This window comes from Saccoglossus kowalevskii, chromosome 1, assembly GCF_978046115.1.
Source record: "Saccoglossus kowalevskii chromosome 1, keSacKowa6.1, whole genome shotgun sequence".
Classification (NCBI taxonomy): domain Eukaryota; kingdom Metazoa; phylum Hemichordata; class Enteropneusta; family Harrimaniidae; genus Saccoglossus; species Saccoglossus kowalevskii.
In genome coordinates, this window is record NC_140641.1 from 7,495,430 (window position 1) to 7,518,826 (window position 23,397).

The following is a 23,397-nucleotide window of genomic DNA, read 5'->3' on the forward strand; positions in this document are numbered from 1 at the left end:
CTGAAACAAAACTCATTGTGGAAAGCTGCAACACCCATTACGAGATATGCTTAAACAAGTGTTTACAAAAAAACAAAAAGTGTTAGTTTTATAGACTGCTCCAACACTGATGATACATTGTGATTAAATATCCATTTGATTAAATTGTAGTTACAACCCCCAAAAAAGTAATGTTTTTAGTCATCATATCACTGCACTGCACTGTTGACAAATTGATGAAATTCATTTATTATGCTCCCATCAAAGATTTTAGCCAAAAGAAAATTACATCACCCCTGGCCCATTTTTGAAAATAATTAGACCAGAAACTTTTTTTTATGAGGCCTTAAGATATACAAAACAAAATAAAAAGGCTGAAAATACTTGATAATCACAGCTATGCATGTGTAAATTTTATAACCATTAGAATAAACTAATAATGATATTGAAAAAAACAGACTACTAGTATTATTAAAGTTAATCACTGCAAATTAACAGTTACAAACTGATAGCAGATATTCATCTCTACAAACATTACAGACTAAAGTCATGCAACTACACAAACAGTATGCATGTAAGATTTAACCCATTGAGCTATTGTTAAGATATCAACAAAATATGCTGGAAAAAGTTAAATAGTGTAGAAACATAATTCAGAATAATTCCAAAATAGTGTTTGGTATTCAACTACAAAAAAAATTTGTATGTACCATGAAAACTGAAACTTTTTTAGCTGATTATTGTAATTTATTCGCTTCTTAAAATATAAACAACAACAAAACATGCTAAAAGTAGCTAATTAGTATGCAAATTACATAATTAATATTAACAGATTTGACCCCAAATCTAATCCAGTCTAGAGAGAATCGTGAGGTATCTGTGTACCACATTGCATTTCAATCCACTGAGTGGTTCATGTGATACATTATTCTCTATTTGTGCTATACATGGAAGCAAAAAATTTAAATATAAACACATGCAAACAAATGGGAGTACTTCACTTCCTATATTGTACTACTCTAGTTGGTGAATATTAATTATATATTACCTCGTTCTGACCAGTGTGCTGTTGTTTTAAGTTTCAAAGGACTGTCTTTGTTGAAAGATTCATTACCACTCAGTTTAACAAGCCTTTCATGGTTTGATCTAACCCACACATATGGACATCCATAGCGTGCATAGCCAGCTATTAAGAATAGGGTGGAGTTATCGTCCTGAGAATTCAATAAATTCAATGTCAATATCAATATAAAAGACAATTCAATCTTAGATACAAATGGCCATCGAGATATTGAGAGCGAGACAACCACAAGAATTTTTTCTCCCTAAATACTGTACTATTCTTTCTTGTCATCTTGTCCACAGTTCCCCTGACCTATGTAACCATGATAACGAAACAGTGGGCATGATGAGAGAGATCTCAGCAAACATTAAAGTCTATTAAACATAAACACAATCAAATCAAATGAAATCAGATATGATTCATTATTGACGATGGATTGGTGACAGCCATGTTTGTGCTTTGCACTGATTTAATCTTCATTTAAGCACTTAATCCAGGATATAATAATTATATTAACCACTCTGTTCGTTGCTAGATTATGACATACACCATACATATATATACACCGTACTTCCCCAAGCATAAGCCCCTCATTGAGTATAAGTCTCTGTTTTTAGACATATAATGAGTTGAGGGATCCCGAGTATAGGCCCAGGGTGTTTTTACCGGATGTCAACAACATTTATTAAAATATGCATGTAAAACGTATATTTCATTGCATAAAAATATGGTATGGTATGGTAGTTTGTTTCCTGCTTTTACGAGAAAAGTCAAATTAATTTCAGAGTGCATTGCGGGCGAACGTACGGAACATGGTTCGCACATTTTCTATTCTGTTATTTACTCAGGATGAACCCCGATGTTGCAATACTGAGATAATCCATATTTCTTTTGAGCAGTAGTTTTTGAAACACCAATAAGTGATCGTCAAGTATGGTCATTGAACATCATTTTACTTTTCTGAAAAATTGTGTCCATTGAGACTATCATGAATGGGGTGTGTTCGACACGACTTGTTGGTGACCGTGAAAGGTTTAAATACTTCCTCTACCCTCAGTTTACCTTTCGAAAATTGCGAATCAACAGCTTTTAGGGAAAAAAATCACTGTTTTTTGTAGAAATCAGTGTCAATAATTGGAAAAATTCGTCTGTTAGCTCGAAGGAAGTTGTTCAGGTAAAATCATGATGAACAAGTCATTGAAAATGACACAGTCCCCGTTAAGTTCTCTTTGTGCTCGTCATATTAAAGCGGAGGGGTTGTCGCGAGCGTGTCCTTGAAACTTGAGTTCCAAGTGGCGTATACAACAGAATGTTTATTTACATCAAAACACGTATTTCGTGTCATAGTAATATGGCCAAAATAAAAACTGCCGTTATTCGTCCATCTTTGATCTGATTATGAAACACACTGATATGTATGATGTATGTGCCAAATACGAATAAAAATGGTACATAAATTGTGGAAATATAGTAGTAAGGCCAAAAAGTCAGATGGCTGTCAATCGGCCATCCTTGACCAGATTTTGAAACAAATTGTCATGGACATGCATCCTAACATGTATAAAGTACATGTATGTGCCAAGTTTGAATGAAAACTGACAGAGCACGTCCAAGATACCCCATAAAAAAAAAAAAAAGATGCCTGCCAGTCGACCATCTTTGATCCAATTGCGAAATGGATCGCCATGGACATGTATCCTAACATGTATAATCTATGTACCAAGTTTGAATGACAACTGACAAAGCATGTCCAAAATACAACATTTTCAAAAAACAAGATGGCTGCCAGTCGACCATTTTCAATCGAATCGCTAAACCACTGCATGTGCATCTGTCCCACATAAGGTACTAGGCACATGCAAAGAATGAACGGAATCGGTCCACAGGATTCTGAAATATGACGTTGGACAGACTGACGCACAGACAGACGGACACACGGACGGTTGGACGGACAGACTCAGGAACTCACGGACGGTCAGGGACATGTATCCTAACATGTATGATCTATGTACTAAATTTGAATGAAAACTGACAAAGCATGTCCAAAATACAACATTTTCAAAAAACAAGATGGCTGCCAGTCGGCCATCTTTGATCCAATTGTGAAATAAATCATCATGGACATGTATCCTAACATGTATAATCTATGTACCAAGTTTGAATGAAAACTGACAAAGCATGTCCAAAATACAACATTTTCAAAAAACAAGATGGCTGCCAGTCGGCCATTTTGAATCGAATCGCTAAACCACTGCATGTGCATATGTCCCACATAAAGTACTAGACACATGCAAAGAATGCTTGGAATCGGTCCAAAAGATTTTGAGATACGACTCCGGACGGACGCACAGAGATTGAATTATAAGTCCTCATTTTCGGACTTTGTTCGAACGGGGACTAAAAACACTATGGCGGAAATTGCTTTGTATTGAGAATTTGCGTACGATCGATAACATTCCACAGCGAAAATAATGATAAAGATCTTGCCTTTCGACTGTTTTCTCACATTTTTGCACTGTAAAATCAGACGATATGTAAACTGTATTGTAATAAAATGTGTGTATTTTTATGAACATGTTTGTTTCCTCATTCTAAAAAGTGTTGTGGAAATCAATGACGGCAGCTCGTTTCGCATTTTTTCCCTAAAAATATTTCTCCAAGACCAGTGCTGTGAATGAAAAATGGATAATTTTTCGTGGGTGGGAAGATGATTACATTTTTAACTCTCCCCAAAAAATCTTTTCTGAGGTAGTCCTCAAGTATAAGCCCATCCCCTAATTTTCTTGATTTTACATGTTCAGGCCCCGGGCTTATGAACGGGGAAGTACGGTAATAGTGTTGAAACATGCTATTCAACATAGTTACTCACAGACTGTGCAATTTCCCTCTCAACTGGTGATGCTGGTGGAAGGCCCACATCAATCTCTGCAAATCCACTTAGACTGACAATAAACAAAACATACACATGTTACATGATATATCTCTGTGCTGATAAAGTAAATTGGTTTAGTTGACAGTAAATCAATTTGATGTGAATGTTATTTCTGACTAAGACAGCTTCAAGCATTTGAAATGATGCGAATGAAAATATATTTAATATATGTATTTTTCAATTATAGATGACTCGCCAAATTATTCAGGCATAAATATGATTGATCATCATTGCATGTGAGTGTTAACAAGGGCATACCTTTTCTGTGTTCTTGCAGATAACATCAAGGACCCCCTGATCAATTGAAAAAAACAAACATTCATTGAATATCGAGCAAGAAGATAATTACAAATGTTGACAACAAAATTGATTTTTTCAAACCATTCATTTGATATTATGCAAGTTATGTTGGAAATATTCACTGCCAGGCACTAAACACTGTGTCGTTATCCACCATTACAGCTAAGTGAAACACTAAAGAGAAAGATTACAATCGGTGTATTTCAGACTTACTCATCAAAAGGCATATTTGCGGCATTGAGACTGCCACTGAATGAGAAACTCAGTGGGGTGTTTTGTTCACTCTCAGACGGCGTCTGCGAAAAAATGTATACATTGATTTTAGTCAATTGAAATAATTCACTGAAAGACATTTGTAATTAGTGTATAATTTACATATCAAGTTAATGAACATAACAGTAAGATTGGATATGAGGCAGTATAAAATATTTTAAGGTAGAACCCTACTCATAAATTCAAATACCCAGAATTTATTCCTTTTGCAATAAATTGTACTCCTTGGCATTATAAGGATATTGACTTAAAAAATGTTTGAGATCACCAGCTTATAAATTTTTGACAAAATAATGATTGTATTTTAGTGGTTAGTGGCCATTTTGTCAGTATTACAACAAAGAGATATTATGCCATTTTCTTTAATTGTAGACTGGTTGAAAAAATCATATATTGTTAACGATGGGTTTTGAAAAATACATCACTAACACACAAACGAATGGTATTTTATAGTGCCATAAGACAATACCTTCATGATAGTACATAATAAACCAATATTATCATGCAATTTATTACCATTTTTCTCAAAAATTACAAGTAGGTTTCTACGTCAAGTATCAGTGATTGAGGAACAATTAAACTTACCAATGGTTCATTCTGTACCCTACAAATCATTTCTTCTCTTCCTCGCATATACATAACAAAATATTTGAATCCCTGTAATTATATAAGACTATGATGTGAGGAAACATATGTACCTCACAACTTTTATGTACTGCCTTCTTTAATTGTCATTCAACAAAGCATGTAAAGCAGTAGGATTCATTCTGTATTTTCAAACTACTTTTTTCGTAAAAGATTGAACAGTATTTTATCGTTGATTGTTTGATTTGAGTAATTTTAAGAAATGAAAAGTTTATGCATCAGTTCTAATTGTGAAGCAGATCAATATTTCAAAATATGAAAGAAAGAGTGAATCAGCATATTACGTTAGGAAAACGCTATTTAACTTGACATGAGTCTTAATTACAATTAAAATACAGTATACGCCATAATTGCTTTATTAGAAGTTCATCTCCACATAAGTGCACAGAAATTCAATTTTACATTTATTATTCACTAGTTTGACCATAGACATACTTCTCTCATTTATTATTCACTAGTTTGACCATAGACATACTTCTCTCATTTATTATTCACTAGTTTGACCATAGACATACTTCTCTCATTTATTATTCACTAGTTTGACCATAGACATACTTCTCTCATTTATTATTCACTAGTTTCACCATAGACATACTTCTCTCATTTATTATTCACTAGTTTGACCATAGACATACTTCTCTCATTTATTATTCACTAGTTTGACCATAGACATACTTCTCTCATTTATTATTCACTAGTTTCACCATAGACATACTTCTCTCATTTATTATTCACTAGTTTCACCATAGACATACTTCTCTCATTTATTATTCACTAGTTTGACCATAGACATACTTCTCTCATTTATTATTCACTAGTTTGACCATAGACATACTTCTCTCATTTATTATTCACTAGTTTCACCATAGACATACTTCTCTCATTTATTATTCACTAGTTTCACCATAGACATACTTCTCTCATTTATTATTCACTAGTTTGACCATAGACATACTTCTCTCATTTATTATTCACTAGTTTCACCATAGACATACTTCTCTCATTTATTATTCACTAGTTTCACCATAGACATACTTCTCTCATTTATTATTCACTAGTTTCACCATAGACATACTTCTCTCATTTATTATTCACTAGTTTGACCATAGACATACTTCTCTCATTTATTATTCACTAGTTTGACCATAGACATACTTCTCTCATTTATTATTCACTAGTTTGACCATAGACATACTTCTCTCATTTATTATTCACTAGTTTCACCATAGACATACTTCTCTCATTTATTATTCACTAGTTTCACCATAGACATACTTCTCTCATTTATTATTCACTAGTTTGACCATAGACATACTTCTCTCATTTATTATTCACTAGTTTGACCATAGACATACTTCTCTCATTTATTATTCACTAGTTTCACCATAGACATACTTCTCTCATTTATTATTCACTAGTTTCACCATAGACATACTTCTCTCATTTATTATTCACTAGTTTGACCATAGACATACTTCTCTCATTTATTATTCACTAGTTTGACCATAGACATACTTCTCTCATTTATTATTCACTAGTTTGACCATAGACATACTTCTCTCATTTATTATTCACTAGTTTGACCATAGACATACTTCTCTCATTTATTATTCACTAGTTTGACCATAGACATACTTCTCTCATTTATTATTCACTAGTTTCACCATAGACATACTTCTCTCATTTATTATTCACTAGTTTGACCATAGACATACTTCTCTCATTTATTATTCACTAGTTTGACCATAGACATACTTCTCTCATTTATTATTCACTAGTTTCACCATAGACATACTTCTCTCATTTATTATTCACTAGTTTCACCATAGACATACTTCTCTCATTTATTATTCACTAGTTTGACCATAGACATACTTCTCTCATTTATTATTCACTAGTTTGACCATAGACATACTTCTCTCATTTATTATTCACTAGTTTGACCATAGACATACTTCTCTCATTTATTATTCACTAGTTTGACCATAGACATACTTCTCTCATTTATTATTCACTAGTTTGACCATAGACATACTTCTCTCATTTATTATTCACTAGTTTGACCATAGACATACTTCTCTCATTTATTATTCACTAGTTTGACCATAGACATACTTCTCTCATTTATTATTCACTAGTTTGACCATAGACATACTTCTCTCATTTATTATTCACTAGTTTGACCATAGACATACTTCTCTCATTTATTATTCACTAGTTTGACCATAGACATACTTCTCTCATTTATTATTCACTAGTTTGACCATAGACATACTTCTCTCATTTATTATTCACTAGTTTGACCATAGACATACTTCTCTCATTTATTATTCACTAGTTTGACCATAGACATACTTCTCTCATTTATTATTCACTAGTTTGACCATAGACATACTTCTCTCATTTATTATTCACTAGTTTCACCATAGACATACTTCTCTCATTTATTATTCACTAGTTTCACCATAGACATACTTCTCTCATTTATTATTCACTAGTTTCACCATAGACATACTTCTCTCATTTATTATTCACTAGTTTCACCATAGACATACTTCTCTCATTTATTATTCACTAGTTTCACCATAGACATACTTCTCTCATTTATTATTCACTAGTTTCACCATAGACATACTTCTCTCATTTATTATTCACTAGTTTCACCATAGACATACTTCTCTCATTTATTATTCACTAGTTTGACCATAGACATACTTCTCTCATTTATTATTCACTAGTTTCACCATAGACATACTTCTCTCATTTATTATTCACTAGTTTGACCATAGACATACTTCTCTCATTTATTATTCACTAGTTTGACCATAGACATACTTCTCTCATTTATTATTCACTAGTTTCACCATAGACATACTTCTCTCATTTATTATTCACTAGTTTCACCATAGACATACTTCTCTCATTTATTATTCACTAGTTTCACCATAGACATACTTCTCTCATTTATTATTCACTAGTTTGACCATAGACATACTTCTCTCATTTATTATTCACTAGTTTCACCATAGACATACTTCTCTCATTTATTATTCACTAGTTTCACCATAGACATACTTCTCTCATTTATTATTCACTAGTTTCACCATAGACATACTTCTCTCATTTATTATTCACTAGTTTCACCATAGACATACTTCTCTCATTTATTATTCACTAGTTTGACCATAGACATACTTCTCTCATTTATTATTCACTAGTTTCACCATAGACATACTTCTCTCATTTATTATTCACTAGTTTCACCATAGACATACTTCTCTCATTTATTATTCACTAGTTTCACCATAGACATACTTCTCTCATTTATTATTCACTAGTTTGACCATAGACATACTTCTCTCATTTATTATTCACTAGTTTCACCATAGACATACTTCTCTCATTTATTATTCACTAGTTTGACCATAGACATACTTCTCTCATTTATTATTCACTAGTTTCACCATAGACATACTTCTCTCATTTATTATTCACTAGTTTCACCATAGACATACTTCTCTCATTTATTATTCACTAGTTTGACCATAGACATACTTCTCTCATTTATTATTCACTAGTTTGACCATAGACATACTTCTCTCATTTATTATTCACTAGTTTCACCATAGACATACTTCTCTCATTTATTATTCACTAGTTTGACCATAGACATACTTCTCTCATTTATTATTCACTAGTTTGACCATAGACATACTTCTCTCATTTATTATTCACTAGTTTGACCATAGACATACTTCTCTCATTTATTATTCACTAGTTTGACCATAGACATACTTCTCTCATTTATTATTCACTAGTTTCACCATAGACATACTTCTCTCATTTATTATTCACTAGTTTCACCATAGACATACTTCTCTCATTTATTATTCACTAGTTTGACCATAGACATACTTCTCTCATTTATTATTCACTAGTTTCACCATAGACATACTTCTCTCATTTATTATTCACTAGTTTGACCATAGACATACTTCTCTCATTTATTATTCACTAGTTTCACCATAGACATACTTCTCTCATTTATTATTCACTAGTTTCACCATAGACATACTTCTCTCATTTATTATTCACTAGTTTCACCATAGACATACTTCTCTCATTTATTATTCACTAGTTTCACCATAGACATACTTCTCTCATTTATTATTCACTAGTTTGACCATAGACATACTTCTCTCATTTATTATTCACTAGTTTCACCATAGACATACTTCTCTCATTTATTATTCACTAGTTTCACCATAGACATACTTCTCTCATTTATTATTCACTAGTTTGACCATAGACATACTTCTCTCATTTATTATTCACTAGTTTGACCATAGACATACTTCTCTCATTTATTATTCACTAGTTTCACCATAGACATACTTCTCTCATTTATTATTCACTAGTTTCACCATAGACATACTTCTCTCATTTATTATTCACTAGTTTGACCATAGACATACTTCTCTCATTTATTATTCACTAGTTTCACCATAGACATACTTCTCTCATTTATTATTCACTAGTTTCACCATAGACATACTTCTCTCATTTATTATTCACTAGTTTCACCATAGACATACTTCTCTCATTTATTATTCACTAGTTTCACCATAGACATACTTCTCTCATTTATTATTCACTAGTTTCACCATAGACATACTTCTCTCATTTATTATTCACTAGTTTGACCATAGACATACTTCTCTCATTTATTATTCACTAGTTTGACCATAGACATACTTCTCTCATTTATTATTCACTAGTTTCACCATAGACATACTTCTCTCATTTATTATTCACTAGTTTCACCATAGACATACTTCTCTCATTTATTATTCACTAGTTTCACCATAGACATACTTCTCTCATTTATTATTCACTAGTTTCACCATAGACATACTTCTCTCATTTATTATTCACTAGTTTCACCATAGACATACTTCTCTCATTTATTATTCACTAGTTTGACCATAGACATACTTCTCTCATTTATTATTCACTAGTTTGACCATAGACATACTTCTCTCATTTACGTAAAGCCAACAAAAATGATTTTTTTTAATGTGCACATCTGTTCAAAAAGGGCCACTCAGGACTATTTTTTTCTGGTTTCTGTCAAAATACTGTAAAAATGAAATTTCTTGGACTATCTTGGAGCCAGAAGCAAATATTTTTGTTATTTAGTCTAATATTATTCGCTATTAATAGAGTAACTACATTCCATACTTACTCTGACTGTGCCCACTTTCAGCATTTCATTGAGAAACACAGTCAATTTCTTTTTGGCGGCCTTCTCTGCCTCCTGAAATCAGAAATAACATTTAATGAACCTGTACAGTTTATTTATACATGTACAATGTACTACAAGTTTTTAGTTTAATTAGGACCACTGCATTATAGCTACACACGTGTCACTCATATATTTATGGCACTGACTTAAGGTAGCGAGACTATTATTTGTGTTGAAAATTACGATTTTCACATTTATTTATTAATTGATGAAATGCACCATAAACTTTCATATGATAAAGTCAATATAACATAGAATGTCATGTAAGTTGGTTAAAATATAGATTTTCTGACGGGAAGCAAGGCAGCCTCAGTAGTGTTTTCCAAAATCAACAACACAGGTTTAATCTGTGTGCCTATAAGTTTCAAAGATAAACTCAAGACAAAGCAATGTTAGGATGTGTTATCAGTAGCTATCTGACACACAATGAGTGTTTCCAAACATTTGAGTGGTTTGTCTCCGCCCCTGTTTGTTTCACAGATTAGTCATTTGCATATGAATGTGTCAGACACAAGGTCACACAGCCACTGAAAAAAAATCATTGATTTTGGTGTTTTCATATGCCGAATTTATCCAATTATAGCTATCCCATTCCTTTATTTTTTTGGTTTCCAATAGCCTTACACATTTGGATGTCCCTACACATGGTAAAACAGACCTTGATGGGAAAACAAATTGATTGTGCCGATTAACAAGCTTGAAAATCTTTGCTGTTACTTCATGGACGTTTTCTAGGAGTTTATGTTTTTCAAAATACAAGGTCTTTAAACAAAAAATAACGTATACTTATTGTCGTCGGATTAACACCAAATTTTCACAGCTTTAAGGTGACAATGAGAGGAACTTGAATGTGTCCAGACAAACTATTTCATCGATTATTTACCAACGAGTTGTGGTTTGAGTTGGGGGCAATGCGACTAAAACAGTAATTGAAATTCAGGACACTATTTTTTAAAACGCGTTGCTTGAATAAAACTAACAAGACACATTCAATTTACCAGACTATTGAACAACTAGGAAAAGTGAAAAAAATACTTCTTATCGCCAGCATAAATGCGTAATTATTTTTTTTACAGAAAAAGTAATTTTTCACCTTTGATTGAGTAACGCGTCGTAGATTGCAGATACGGGCATGCAAAATGCACTTGTGAAAAGCTTGAAGTCTGGCGATTCTAAAAATATATACTTTCCCGGGTCTATTTGTAGTCATTTAGTCACAATTAGAAGATGAAAACAAGTATGCAAATAATAGTCCCGCTACCTTAAATTGCATTCTTTATAAGATTGAATTTTAATTGAGTTAATTAAATTAAATTGAAATTAAATTGCATACCTACATAGAATTGTAATTTAATTTAAAATCACAAATCACGTTTTTCATAGTGGTCGAAAGTAGCTGCATTTTCATTTGGGTGTCATTGTTTATCAAGGTGAAATATAAATATAAATATCTTTTTAAAAGTACAGTGTTACCAATTATCATGTATGGGTCAGAAGTATGGGGTGCTTTCACTTTTAAACTGTACAAAACAAAATAGTATTATTACTAATGAAGCATTCATTGAAAAATTGTTTAGTGACAAAACCCAATTTGAACAGCTTCACATCAAATTCTGAAGCAGGCCTTAGATGTACATAAGAAAGCAAGCAATAATGCTGTCAGAGCAGAGTTGGGATGCTACCCTATTATTATTGAACTTTGCACACATATGCTGAAATTCTGAATTATAAATGTAATGAATTGGTGTGTTCTGTTTTCAACCAAGAAAAAAATAGCACTGGTAATACTTGCACAGCATTTATTAATAAATTGCTTGAAATTACTGAAACTAGTGTAGCTGGGATTGATAATTCAAATTTTAAAACAAAGTTAAAACAATTGTATGTAGAAAAAATGTGGTTGCAAAGTCTACAAAAAGCAGAAAATAACAAATTACGAACATACATGTACAACAAAATAAAATTAGCATTCAAATTTGAGCCATACCTGGACGTTATGAAAAATATAAAACATTGAACCAGCTTAACTAGGTTTAGAATTTCAGCTCATTCACTTCCAATTGAAAAGTTGAGATATCAAGGAATACCTCCAGAAGAACGAATTTGTACACTATGTGATCTATGTGATGTGATGTGATGTGTCATGTCATGGACTGTGAAAATATTGAAATTAAGAATAGTCGTATACAATTTCTAAATATGGTTTCAGTTTATGATGAAAAAATTCAAGAATTATCTAAGGATAACTTACTTAAAAAATTATTTACCTCAAATGATAGTTTAATTGTTAACAGTCTCGGAAAATTTGTTCATCAAATTATAATGTCTAACAATATCTAAATTTTATTTTTGTTTCTTATTACATGTACTACTAATATTTTATATTTCTTTGCTTACTTATTGTTTTATTTGTTATTGATGTTTGTTACTTGTTGTTGTTGTATGTTTATTGACCATAGATAATGTAATTCAATGCATTATTTCGTGCCAAATAAAATATACTACACCCCCACGTCGTTATTTACATTGAAAAGTTACAACTGATTTGACCTGGATTGACCCGCAAATAATATGTACACTGATCTACTTTAAACAAGAATTTTTCCATATTACAGTGGTGTATATTCATTCAACGTGAACGCTTTATACACACCACTATAATACACATGTTACTATTTTAATAACGAACATTAGAATTACCTGGGCCGCCATGTTAGATTTCGCAATGAATTCAGTTATTCTCAGCTTGGTGTTCGTCACAAGTTAATCAGCGATAGGCGATGTCGAGTAAAAAATACAATTTATATTTAAATCAAATCGAAATACTCATACAGACATATAAATAGTAATTTCAACTTACAATCGTTTTACTACGGTAAAATAAAAAATAAATAAATATGAACGACGTTCTGTAAACTTATTGTTGAATACATAAAAAATGGCTGCGCACTTGAAGAGACGCGCTTATGAAGAATTCAGTCATGTTATTCAGGTACCTGCTTTCAACTACATGGAGAAAAACATTTTGGTGTGCTGTGATACTTATTATAACAGTGGCAGAGTTAGAATCTGTTTGGCGGTCAATTCACATTCGACCCACAAGTCGATTAGTCCCAATTTATTTTCGTCACAATACATGTTCTTTCTAATTTACATTCGACCCATTGCTTTTGGTCAGCGTATTGCCATGTATGATTTTTGTGCAGGGTGTTGACGATTCTGAATATCATGAATGAGTTTTTCGCTTCATATAATTTGTAAACAACAACAAACAAAATGGCTCCACCCATTAACCGGAAGTACACCAATTTACAACTCTTTAGAGTAACAACAACCATAATCTTTATTGATATCGTATCCCCTCTGGGATCTAGATTAGAATACAATTAGGATATAAGGAACAATAAAATACATAAGTAATAATAATGAAAAAAAAGGAAATAAATAAATAGTAATACTGTGAGGCAGCTGGTAAATTGCTTTTCATGAAGTTTTCTCTTTTAGAGAAACAGTCGCTGATAAACTTAGCAATTGCTTGGACATTTTCAGAATTTTTGTTATTGAGAAGTGCTTTCAGATTACCGGATAAGTTTAAGTTTTCAAACAAAGCATCTCTTTCAAATTTGTATAGGTTACAATTGAAGAGGAAGTGTTCTTCATCTTCAGATTCATTGGAGTCACAGACAGGGCATGTTCTATTTAAGATATCTATGTTGTGATATCGCCCAACTTCAATCTGAAGTATGTGGGCACTCATCCTCAGTTTAGTCATAGATGATCTGTGGATGGGGTTTTTAATAATTTCAAGGTATTTTTCAAGTGCAAAATCAGTTTTCAGCTGTCTGTAGGTATGAAGTTTATTTTTGTGATTAGTTCCTTTATTGTCATTATGCATTGTTTCTGTGCAGCGTTTTTCAAACATATTTTTTAGTTTTTTTTGTAGCTAATGGGATAATACTGTTTTTTTCGCAAATATCACTAATTTCTAAAAGGTTCAGTATTTTTGTTATGCCTGTGGTCCAATTACTGATGTTTTCTTTGTCCAAATTGGTGCCAAGTTTATAGGCCTCAGAGATCAGAGTGTTTTCATCCATATGTTTTATTTTCAGCCAGTAATTAATCATATGTTTGATGCTTGAGATGATAAGTGGATATCTTCCCAGTTCAAGTAAACATGCCAAGTTTGTAGCTTTACAGTTTACTTGTAGTAGGTACTTACACATTTTGTGATGTAATTTTTCCATAGGCAAGGATTGTTTAAACAAGTCTGTTGAGTGCATATTAATAATATCGCTTGTCCAGATTTCACTACAGTAGAGTAAAATTGGTTTAACCATAGTATCAAACAATGTCAGATGTGTTTTGATTGGGATATTTGGGTCTGCATAGAGTAATTGTTTTAGTTTAAAAAGTGCCTTCATTGCTCTGTGACTAAGGTCTTCTTGAGCTCTGTTCAGTTTACCAGTAGCATTGATTTTAACACCAAGGTAAGTGTATGATGAGACGTTTTTCCAATTTTTGGCTATTAATTTGAAATCTGAACTTACTTAGTATTTTACCTTGCTTGTTAAAAATGATAATTTGACACATTGATATCTAGTTTCCGGTGTTTGCAGTATGTTTCCACTGTGCGTATTGCATTTTGCAGACCATTTTTAGATTGTGATAGGAGGAGGAGGTCATCCGCATACATCAAACATTACAAATGATTGTTTAAAAGTAAAGGAGGTTCATTGTTGGATGATTCTATCTGGCATTTGATATCATTAATGAAAAGATTGAAAAGGAGTGGGCTTAAACCATCTCCCTGTCTGATACCCTTTTGAACTGGAAAGCTAGCAGTTAAACCACCTTTTAGTTTAACACAGCCAGTGGCATTCTGATAAATAGATTTAATTATGTTGTGAAATTTTAGAGTATATAGATTTCCTCCATACTCTCCTATATAACTGCTAGTATGTAACAGGGAATGCCTGGTAGTGAGTGCAGCTGAGAAGTTTATTGATTTATTAAAAATAGAACTGACGTAACCATAGAGCGTTGAAGCGCACAGACTGCAGAAGTTGAGTTATTAGTTCACACACAAGTTGAGCAGGATTCAAGATGGTGCCCTCCATGATTCGTGTGTTGGTCTGATCAAAATGACCAAAATCCTATTCAAAGTTAACTATTTTCAGTTTGTTGCCAGAAAATGATTGCTTTTTCATTGAACAACATTCTGGAGATACTTTATCATGATTGAGCCGTCTCACTTCACATAATTTGTGAAACAAACAAACAAAATGGCTCTGCTCATGGATAGCAAGTGCACCGTTTTCAAACTCTTCGGGTATACAGATTCCTTCCATACTCTTCTATATACACACACAAGCACAGTTGAGCAGTGTATTGATTACTATAAATAGATGTGATGTGATGTGATCAGAGATTTCAAAGCGTATGAATTGCGGTAGTTTAGTTATTAACACCTGACTTGTGTGTCACCACTGCTCAAAATGACTCAAAACAACACTCAAAGTTAAACTGTTTTCAGTACGTTGCCAGAAAAATGTGTGCCTTATATAAAAACATGGTAATGAAATAGTTTGGTACACTCTAGATATTTACTATTCCCCATGCGTACAAATATAAGGGATGCATATTGTTATTATCATAAACGTCCGGGAGACCAGGAAGGCATGAGTGCAGGGAATCAGGAAAACAAAAATATTACTTAAATGCATTCGCTTTAGCCATGTTTATTTTAGAAGGTGCCATCAACATAGCTAGTGTGACCTTTGACCTGACACATGTTTACTTTGTATTGTACAGGAAGAGCCAAAACTTGCAGTCAAGCGTCTTCGTTTGGTGAAACGTGTGAAGGGAGCTAGTTTACCATTGGATTTGCAGGCAACTAATACACCACATGAAGCTTTGAACATACTGATACAATTTGCGCAGAAATTATCAACAATTGATGATGAAGAATTAGGTACAGACCACATATATATGTTATGCTGTATTACAGTCTCTGTGATCATAAAATTTTATTGAATTATTTTTCGTTTTTAAGCACACAAGAGCGATAAACAAAATCTCAAAATTCCTTCTGGGAGAATTTTGTTCAAATTTGGTACATTGGGGTAATGTGCAAACGTCATTAAATTTTGAGCTATATCCTTGCATATTAAGTAGCTGATTTACATATTTTTTTTCCCATTCCAGTCAGAGCAGATTTTGATCAAATTTGATACTAGTATATAGTACTTGGGTTAATGTGTATACATGATTGGTTTTAGGATCATGTCTATGTACCTTCTCTGATTGTCATAGTGTTTTTTTGGATATTTTTTTTATATAATACTGATTGTATTCTGTAGAATTTAACTTTGATTATATAAACTCAGTGAGTCACTATTGCTAAACAACACTTCTGTCTTTATTGTAGATTTAGCTATAAGAAAACTTCTTGAACATTATTATAATGAAAAGGAAGGTCATGTGAGATGTAAAATAGCTGCCGTACTTGCTGACATCTCAAGAACCCCAGGATATAATGCTGCATTATTAGTGGATGATTTAATTTCCTTGTTATCAACTGAAGGTGAGCTATTCAACCCTGGATTATGTACTACAACGATGAATACATGTAGCTCTTGAGTTAGCATCCGCAGATGGATACTTTTTTTTTTAATCCAGACTTGATTGCTGCAACAGTTTATTGTATAATAATTCTGTAGTGCATATGTCTAATACAATGCCACTCATTAAAGATTGCAATTAATCTTTTTTAAAAAAAATAAATTTGAAGATTGGTGTAGTCTAAATGTTTGACACACACAATAGGAGGTTTTGTGGTTACACTGTCTGTGTGTATGTTACATTACTTAACTTACATTATTATATACATGACGTTTTATAGTCTATGGAGACAATTTATATTAATATTTAATTCGATTTGGACTTAAATTTGCATAGCTTAGATATATAGAAAAAGGGTGAAAGGAATGGTACAGTTTATTAGTCCCCGTTCAGACATAGTCTGGACCTGTATCACGAACATGCCTCACAATCAATCTTCACACCTGCATTATATATTCTGGAATACATGAGCACGTCAATTTGTTTTATGATCTGATTCAAGATGGTCAGATGGTGGCTATTTTAATGTTCAAATATCAGGCAATTTCAGATGCAGATCTCATTTATACATAGATGACTATTGTCCATCTTGATAGATACATTTAAGGTAGCGAGAAGGGAAATTTTCACTTTTACAGAAAATTATAAAACGGTTACTTTAGACCTTGATACATCATCCCAGGTTAACAAAAGATCAAAATTCGAAATAACGTTGCTCAAATTAATGATTTAAAATGCTAGCAGAAAAGACTACAACTGTCGTTGCGTGTATATTTACATAATGTTTATCTTTGGAAGGGTTTAAATGATAACATCTTATCTGTATACTCTGTTGCTGATGATTCTGATATAACGGGTGAATAGAGACTTCGTCGGAGAAACATGATCATACAGTACTCATTTCACCCAACCGTCCGCGTTTACATCGACCGCTTATCGCTTAATTTACGACCATGCGGTCTTAATCGCATCTTAATCATGTTTTTTTGCTTGCTCGCTCATTGAAAACACCGTCCGCTCGCCCTAACACTGATCACTGGCACATGGGTGGTCGAAATGGTGGTTTTGATGGTAAAGTGTGAACATATAACTAGAATTAACTATTATTAAATTTTGAACGACACTTCAAATCTAATAGTTGTATGACACTTGTATCGTGAAAGCAACTGAACTGTGACCTCTTGTTACGTGTTTTGGGTGCTTGTTCTAGATGTAATATTGTATTTTATTTTATTTTAATGAGACAGTCACGTGAAAAAAGCATAGGTAACTACTTTTGACAGAGCAGAGAAACGAGGAAATGTTAATGATTATTTCCAAAAATAACGATACTAAATCCACGTCGGTCCGTCTGGGCAAATTTGGCAGTTACGATCATTGAATGAGTTCGGTCTATACCGTATACGTACCGTAAAAATGTTCCCACAAAAATTTTCGACTAAAAACGGCCACATGCCCTGAAAAAATTGAACAGAGCTTGACATGTATAGATATTTTATTGGGCTTAAAAAAACGTGTCAAATTCAGTTATAGCCATAAATATTTGGAGGCCAGTCGATGAACAATTCGAAACTCCTTCAGGGCTGAAAATCATCGACGCTACTCTGGTTTACTTTATTTCACAACTTGCAGAGAAAACTGATTCGCCGTGAACTCTAATGTATCTCAGCCTAGTATTTTCTTTTTGAAGTGAGGTCAAATTCCATTTGTTACATGATCGGAGCATGACTGGTCACAGAACTATATTCGTCCGTATTACCAACAGGACCTCACAAAAGAACCACACCCACATTTTCAATCTTTTTTAGAGCGGAAGTTGCCAACAAATGACAAAAAAACTCGTGAATTTCATGGATTAAAAAAAAAAAAGCAAGCGATTGATAAGTATGATTATAAATATTTTCCCCGATGCTCTTCAAATTTTTATTTCAAGGTAAGAAATGGCTAGTTGAAGTTGCATCGTCTTCAAGGCAGCTGTTTCACCGCAAACAACTCTAGCTCTGCTGTAGTTTTGCAATGTAAAATAAAATGTATATTATAGTTATAATGAATTATGCTCAATGTTTGTCCTGTCTCGGCTGATTGTGTTGATCTGGGATCGACATTCCAAACAAATTATTGGGACACGGTCGACAGATATTCCAAACAATCGAAATTATCAACGAAAGACGAAACACATGTAAAATTAACAAATACACAAAGAGGTGTAATATTAATAATAGGTTATATTTTAGTCTTAGAAATATTTTCTTTCACTCAACCCATGCATGGAACTGCCATTTAGCTTCATGGTCCTTCAGCTTGTCTTCAAAACAACAAAACAAAACACATTGCGAAGACTCATCAGGAAAAAAACCCCCAGACAACCATGTCGTACTTGTGTTGAAACACATTTTGTATTTCACGTCGGAATATTGTTTAAAATGAAATATTCAGTCCAAGCCAAATCAAGGTCAAAGGGTCGATTGCGTGCATATAATTATAGTTAAAACAAAAAGTATTTGAACTTTTGTCAGCTGTTCAACATCTATAAAAACCAGAAAGACAATTATAAGACAATGTGAACCTTGGGCGGTGATATTTCGGGGTTTGCGTGGTCGAAAATAAAGCGGAAATTGGCCGTCGAATTCAACAAGCGATTGCAAAAGCGAGAGAAAAAGGTGACTGATAAGCAGAAGCGGGCGGAAGGTTGTGCAAAATGAGTACTGAAACTTTGCGCAACATTCTTTTAAATCGTTTTATTTTCCAAGTCAATACTCTATTTTACTAATACCATTTTTTCTAATGCAATGGCGTTGACAGACGAGGCAAAGAAAAATCTGCCACTCAGTGTCGCGCTCTGACACAGCTATTTTTTTTCAAATATTGCCCATTTTGTTTCACCATGAAAATCGTTTTATTAGAATTCTTATCAGAGACACTTGAAGGATTAGCTTGTTTGTAAACTGTCAGCGTGTATAGTGGGACAGTAATGTTTGTCAGTGGATTATCCCTCGTTGTTCATTTGCATAACAATGGAAACCCGAACGTTCCTGGAGTAGGGACTCAAATGCCAGCAGTTTTCTTCATTTTTCATGCTCGAGCTTGAAATTATTTATTATCTGACACTCTTTATGAGTTCTATGATATCAATGGTTTATATGTTTGGCCATTTTTAGTGTATATTTATAATAATGCAACAAATCTACAGTGTTTTATTAACCAAAACTGTTTTTCGCGTTTTTCTCGAGTTGAAGTTTTGATTGAGTACGACTCAAGTGTGTTTGGACTAGGACATTCAAACTCGCAGTTATCGTTCAAAGGATAATGATGGTGCGAAATATGTCTGGTTTTTTTAAGAAAATGCTTTGTCACAGAATAATAGTCTGTTAAAGGTGCCAAGTATGAAATAATTTGGGGACAAAAAAACAAACCTGCATAGAAATCAAAATAATAGGTCTTTTGATTACCGGGGACACATTTCAATGGACGTGATTACGGACAATGCATGACTTAGTCATTTTTACAAGGTTCGCCAATTTTGATGTCACGTGATAATTATGTAAACAATGACTGTCTAGTTTGTGTGGACTTGTACCTCTATACTTAGTCTTTTGAAATATATAAGCTAAATTACTGTTCTAAACAAGACAACAGACAGAGAATGTTTTATTCAAAAACGTCACAAAACCCTTCTCGCTACCTTAACATACTTATAGCAAAAATTGCAAAATGCAGCTCTTTGATATACAGTGACTTACACCAGCAAACTTTCCACTTTATTATACTTTATTCATTTGTTTCATGTCCTGATTCAAAATGGCTGACTTATTTCAGTGCACAGTGTGTAAATGTTCTTTCTATTGTCTTTTTCTTTTTCTTTTCACATGCTTAACCACGATTTTGCTTAAATTGACACAAAAGCATGCTAGTTGTTTTTGTTAGGATGTCACGTCATTATTTCCTCCTCCCCATTGTGTCTTCAAATGCATCCAAATATTGAGTGAATTTTGTTAGACTGCTAAATCATGGACTTCCACAGATTAATATACTGCATCTGCAGCCTAATATTTATCATATTTTGTTTTCTTTTTGTTTGTATATATCATTTGAATCTGCAGCTAGGTATATGGGAGGCAGAGAATGTTTTGCACACACTCAAATGTGTAACAATGTATGAAAACAGGAAATAAATTATGTTTAAATTTCTCAATAACAGAATCTTACAAAGTGAAATCACAGTTGATAAATACCTTGACAGTGATAGGAAGGTCATTACCATATGCTAATGAAGTTCACCAGAAACTAGTTGAAACAGCAAGAAAGGTGAGTAAGCAGCTCATATCAGGTGTTGCCATGTAACGATGTTTATGATGTGTTTTGTAGTGTTATTTACTAATTCTATTGTTTTAATTACAGAACCTGAATAATTCTCACCATGTTGTAAGAAGTGAATGCCTAGGGTTAATAGGTAACCTGGGAAGTGTGGAAAAAGTGTCAAGAAAAGCAGAAGAGAAACGAACAGTAAATATTCAAAAACTCTTATCAGAATATACAGTAGATCAGGATCCTAGAGTCAGGACTAGTGCATTTCATGCCATGGTAAGTCTCTCAATAAAGTTCAGTAAGAGGCATTTGGAAAGTTGCATGTTTCTGAGGGAGGAAGTTTGTCTGTGCACAACTACGTGTCTAATCCACATTTAAATATTACCATTATTTTCAGCTATCTCTTCATGATAGAGGTCAGAAGTTAGACATATCAGTGTATGATAGAGTTTGTAAGACCCTTCAAGATGATTATGAGAGTGTCAGACTATCTGCATTGAGATTAGTCTGGGTATTAATTCAAGTTTATCCAGATAATATGGTCCAGATAGCAGATTCTAATGAGGAGATTAGATTAATGGATGATGGATTTGCAAAAATATGTGAAATGGTAAGTATATATATGTATATGGATTTCTAGTCAACTGTAATATTTAAAGCGGGGGAGTCGTCGCCTACGCATTTGTCAGATGGCCATAGCGTGTCATTGTTTACAAATAAGCGTCTACTCATGAGCCTTTGCATTTTAGTGCGTGTTGTTATCATCACTTGGGACTCACTTCCTGTGCGAACGCAGGTGACGACCCTCCCGCTGTAATATGTTTCTTCTGCATAGTGTTCAGCATGTCCATTCTACATATACTACCGGTAGTAGACTGTATTTTGTGTGTGAGTTAGTGATAGAATGTCGTGTTAATTTTTGCAGGTAATGGATCAGTCAGTAACTGTACGTACTGAGGCTGCTGGTCTATTAGGATCATTACATTCAGTGACATCAAAATTCCTTGAACAAACACTAGACAAGAAACTTATGTCACATTTAAGGGTAAGCTGTAACAGTTATTTTAACATATGCTATTGAAAGGATTACATTGTCTTCTGCATTAGGGCTGACAGTAATGTGTTGAGTCTACTTGTGTCTTCATTGTTTTGATATCGTCAGAACATGCTGGTTGTGAGTATTGTTACTCTGTATGTGAATGCTTTCAACTATGTACAAAAACAAACCATCAGGGCACATGGTTTTGTTTCACAATGTTATCAAAGTCAGCCATCTAGTGTATATAGTTATGAACTTCCTGATGAAGACTGAAAACAGGGACTCAAAAGATCTATCTATCAGTCCATTTATAACTATATCTCAAACATTTCAAAATTCACAAAATGCATGTTGTCAAACATGAGCAGTATCTGCCTGCTGCATGCGGCCATTTTGTTTTCAATAATGCCGTTCTAGAGCAACATCTCTGACATGCCTCTACCAATTGCAACTTTACACATATGTGATTGGATACATTTTTTGACTTGAAATGACAAGGTCATTGATGGGTAAAAATAGCTTGTACAATAGCTGGCTTGTTTGCTAGTCAGCAAGGTATTTCATAGCATAATATAGTGGGGGTTAAAATTCACAGTCAGGATGAGTAGATAATAAAATCCAAATTAAAAGATACTTGAAAGCTAGCAGACAAGTAGATTAGATTAACATGATTTCTACCAAGTATGATTTTATTCTACTCAGCATCAGTATTATGTTGTTCAATCAAAGTAAGTTTTATTCACTTATTTTATCTGACTGATTTATTTGTTATTCTTCTATAGAACTTCAAACACATAGGCAGAATGGTTGTCAGATAAATTAGTGATTGTACTTGGCATTGACGCTGCTGGCAACTGTCAACCTATTCTCTGCCTATTGTCAAAAAATGATGACAACACCACTTCAAGAACATCAGTCAATTCCATGTGGCTCAT

The 23,397-nt window shown here is 33.2% G+C and overlaps 2 protein-coding genes across 2 annotated transcripts in view; one reads left to right on the forward strand and one right to left on the reverse strand.

Annotated features, from left to right (window-relative positions):
- LOC102805631 (uncharacterized) overlaps positions 1 to 13,288 on the reverse strand; it is a 14,638-nt gene extending 1,350 nt beyond the window's left edge. Inside the window, exons 1-7 of the mRNA XM_006823066.3 lie at positions 13,198 to 13,288; positions 10,438 to 10,509; positions 5,133 to 5,204; positions 4,488 to 4,570; positions 4,233 to 4,268; positions 3,912 to 3,984; positions 1,028 to 1,193 (exon numbers count right to left, since the gene is read on the reverse strand). Of these exons, the coding sequence (XP_006823129.1) occupies positions 1,028 to 1,193; positions 3,912 to 3,984; positions 4,233 to 4,268; positions 4,488 to 4,570; positions 5,133 to 5,204; positions 10,438 to 10,509; positions 13,198 to 13,209 (514 nt within the window). The 5' untranslated portion in view covers positions 13,210 to 13,288. The remainder of the gene's footprint in view (positions 1 to 1,027; positions 1,194 to 3,911; positions 3,985 to 4,232; positions 4,269 to 4,487; positions 4,571 to 5,132; positions 5,205 to 10,437; positions 10,510 to 13,197) is intronic.
- A 129-nt stretch (positions 13,289 to 13,417) lies between these two features.
- LOC102805744 (integrator complex subunit 4-like) overlaps positions 13,418 to 23,397 on the forward strand; it is a 29,500-nt gene continuing 19,520 nt past the window's right edge. Inside the window, exons 1-7 of the mRNA XM_085498639.1 lie at positions 13,418 to 13,489; positions 16,309 to 16,468; positions 16,925 to 17,080; positions 21,317 to 21,423; positions 21,517 to 21,699; positions 21,821 to 22,033; positions 22,349 to 22,468. Coding sequence (XP_085354765.1) covers positions 13,436 to 13,489; positions 16,309 to 16,468; positions 16,925 to 17,080; positions 21,317 to 21,423; positions 21,517 to 21,699; positions 21,821 to 22,033; positions 22,349 to 22,468 — 993 coding nt within the window. The 5' untranslated portion in view covers positions 13,418 to 13,435. The remainder of the gene's footprint in view (positions 13,490 to 16,308; positions 16,469 to 16,924; positions 17,081 to 21,316; positions 21,424 to 21,516; positions 21,700 to 21,820; positions 22,034 to 22,348; positions 22,469 to 23,397) is intronic.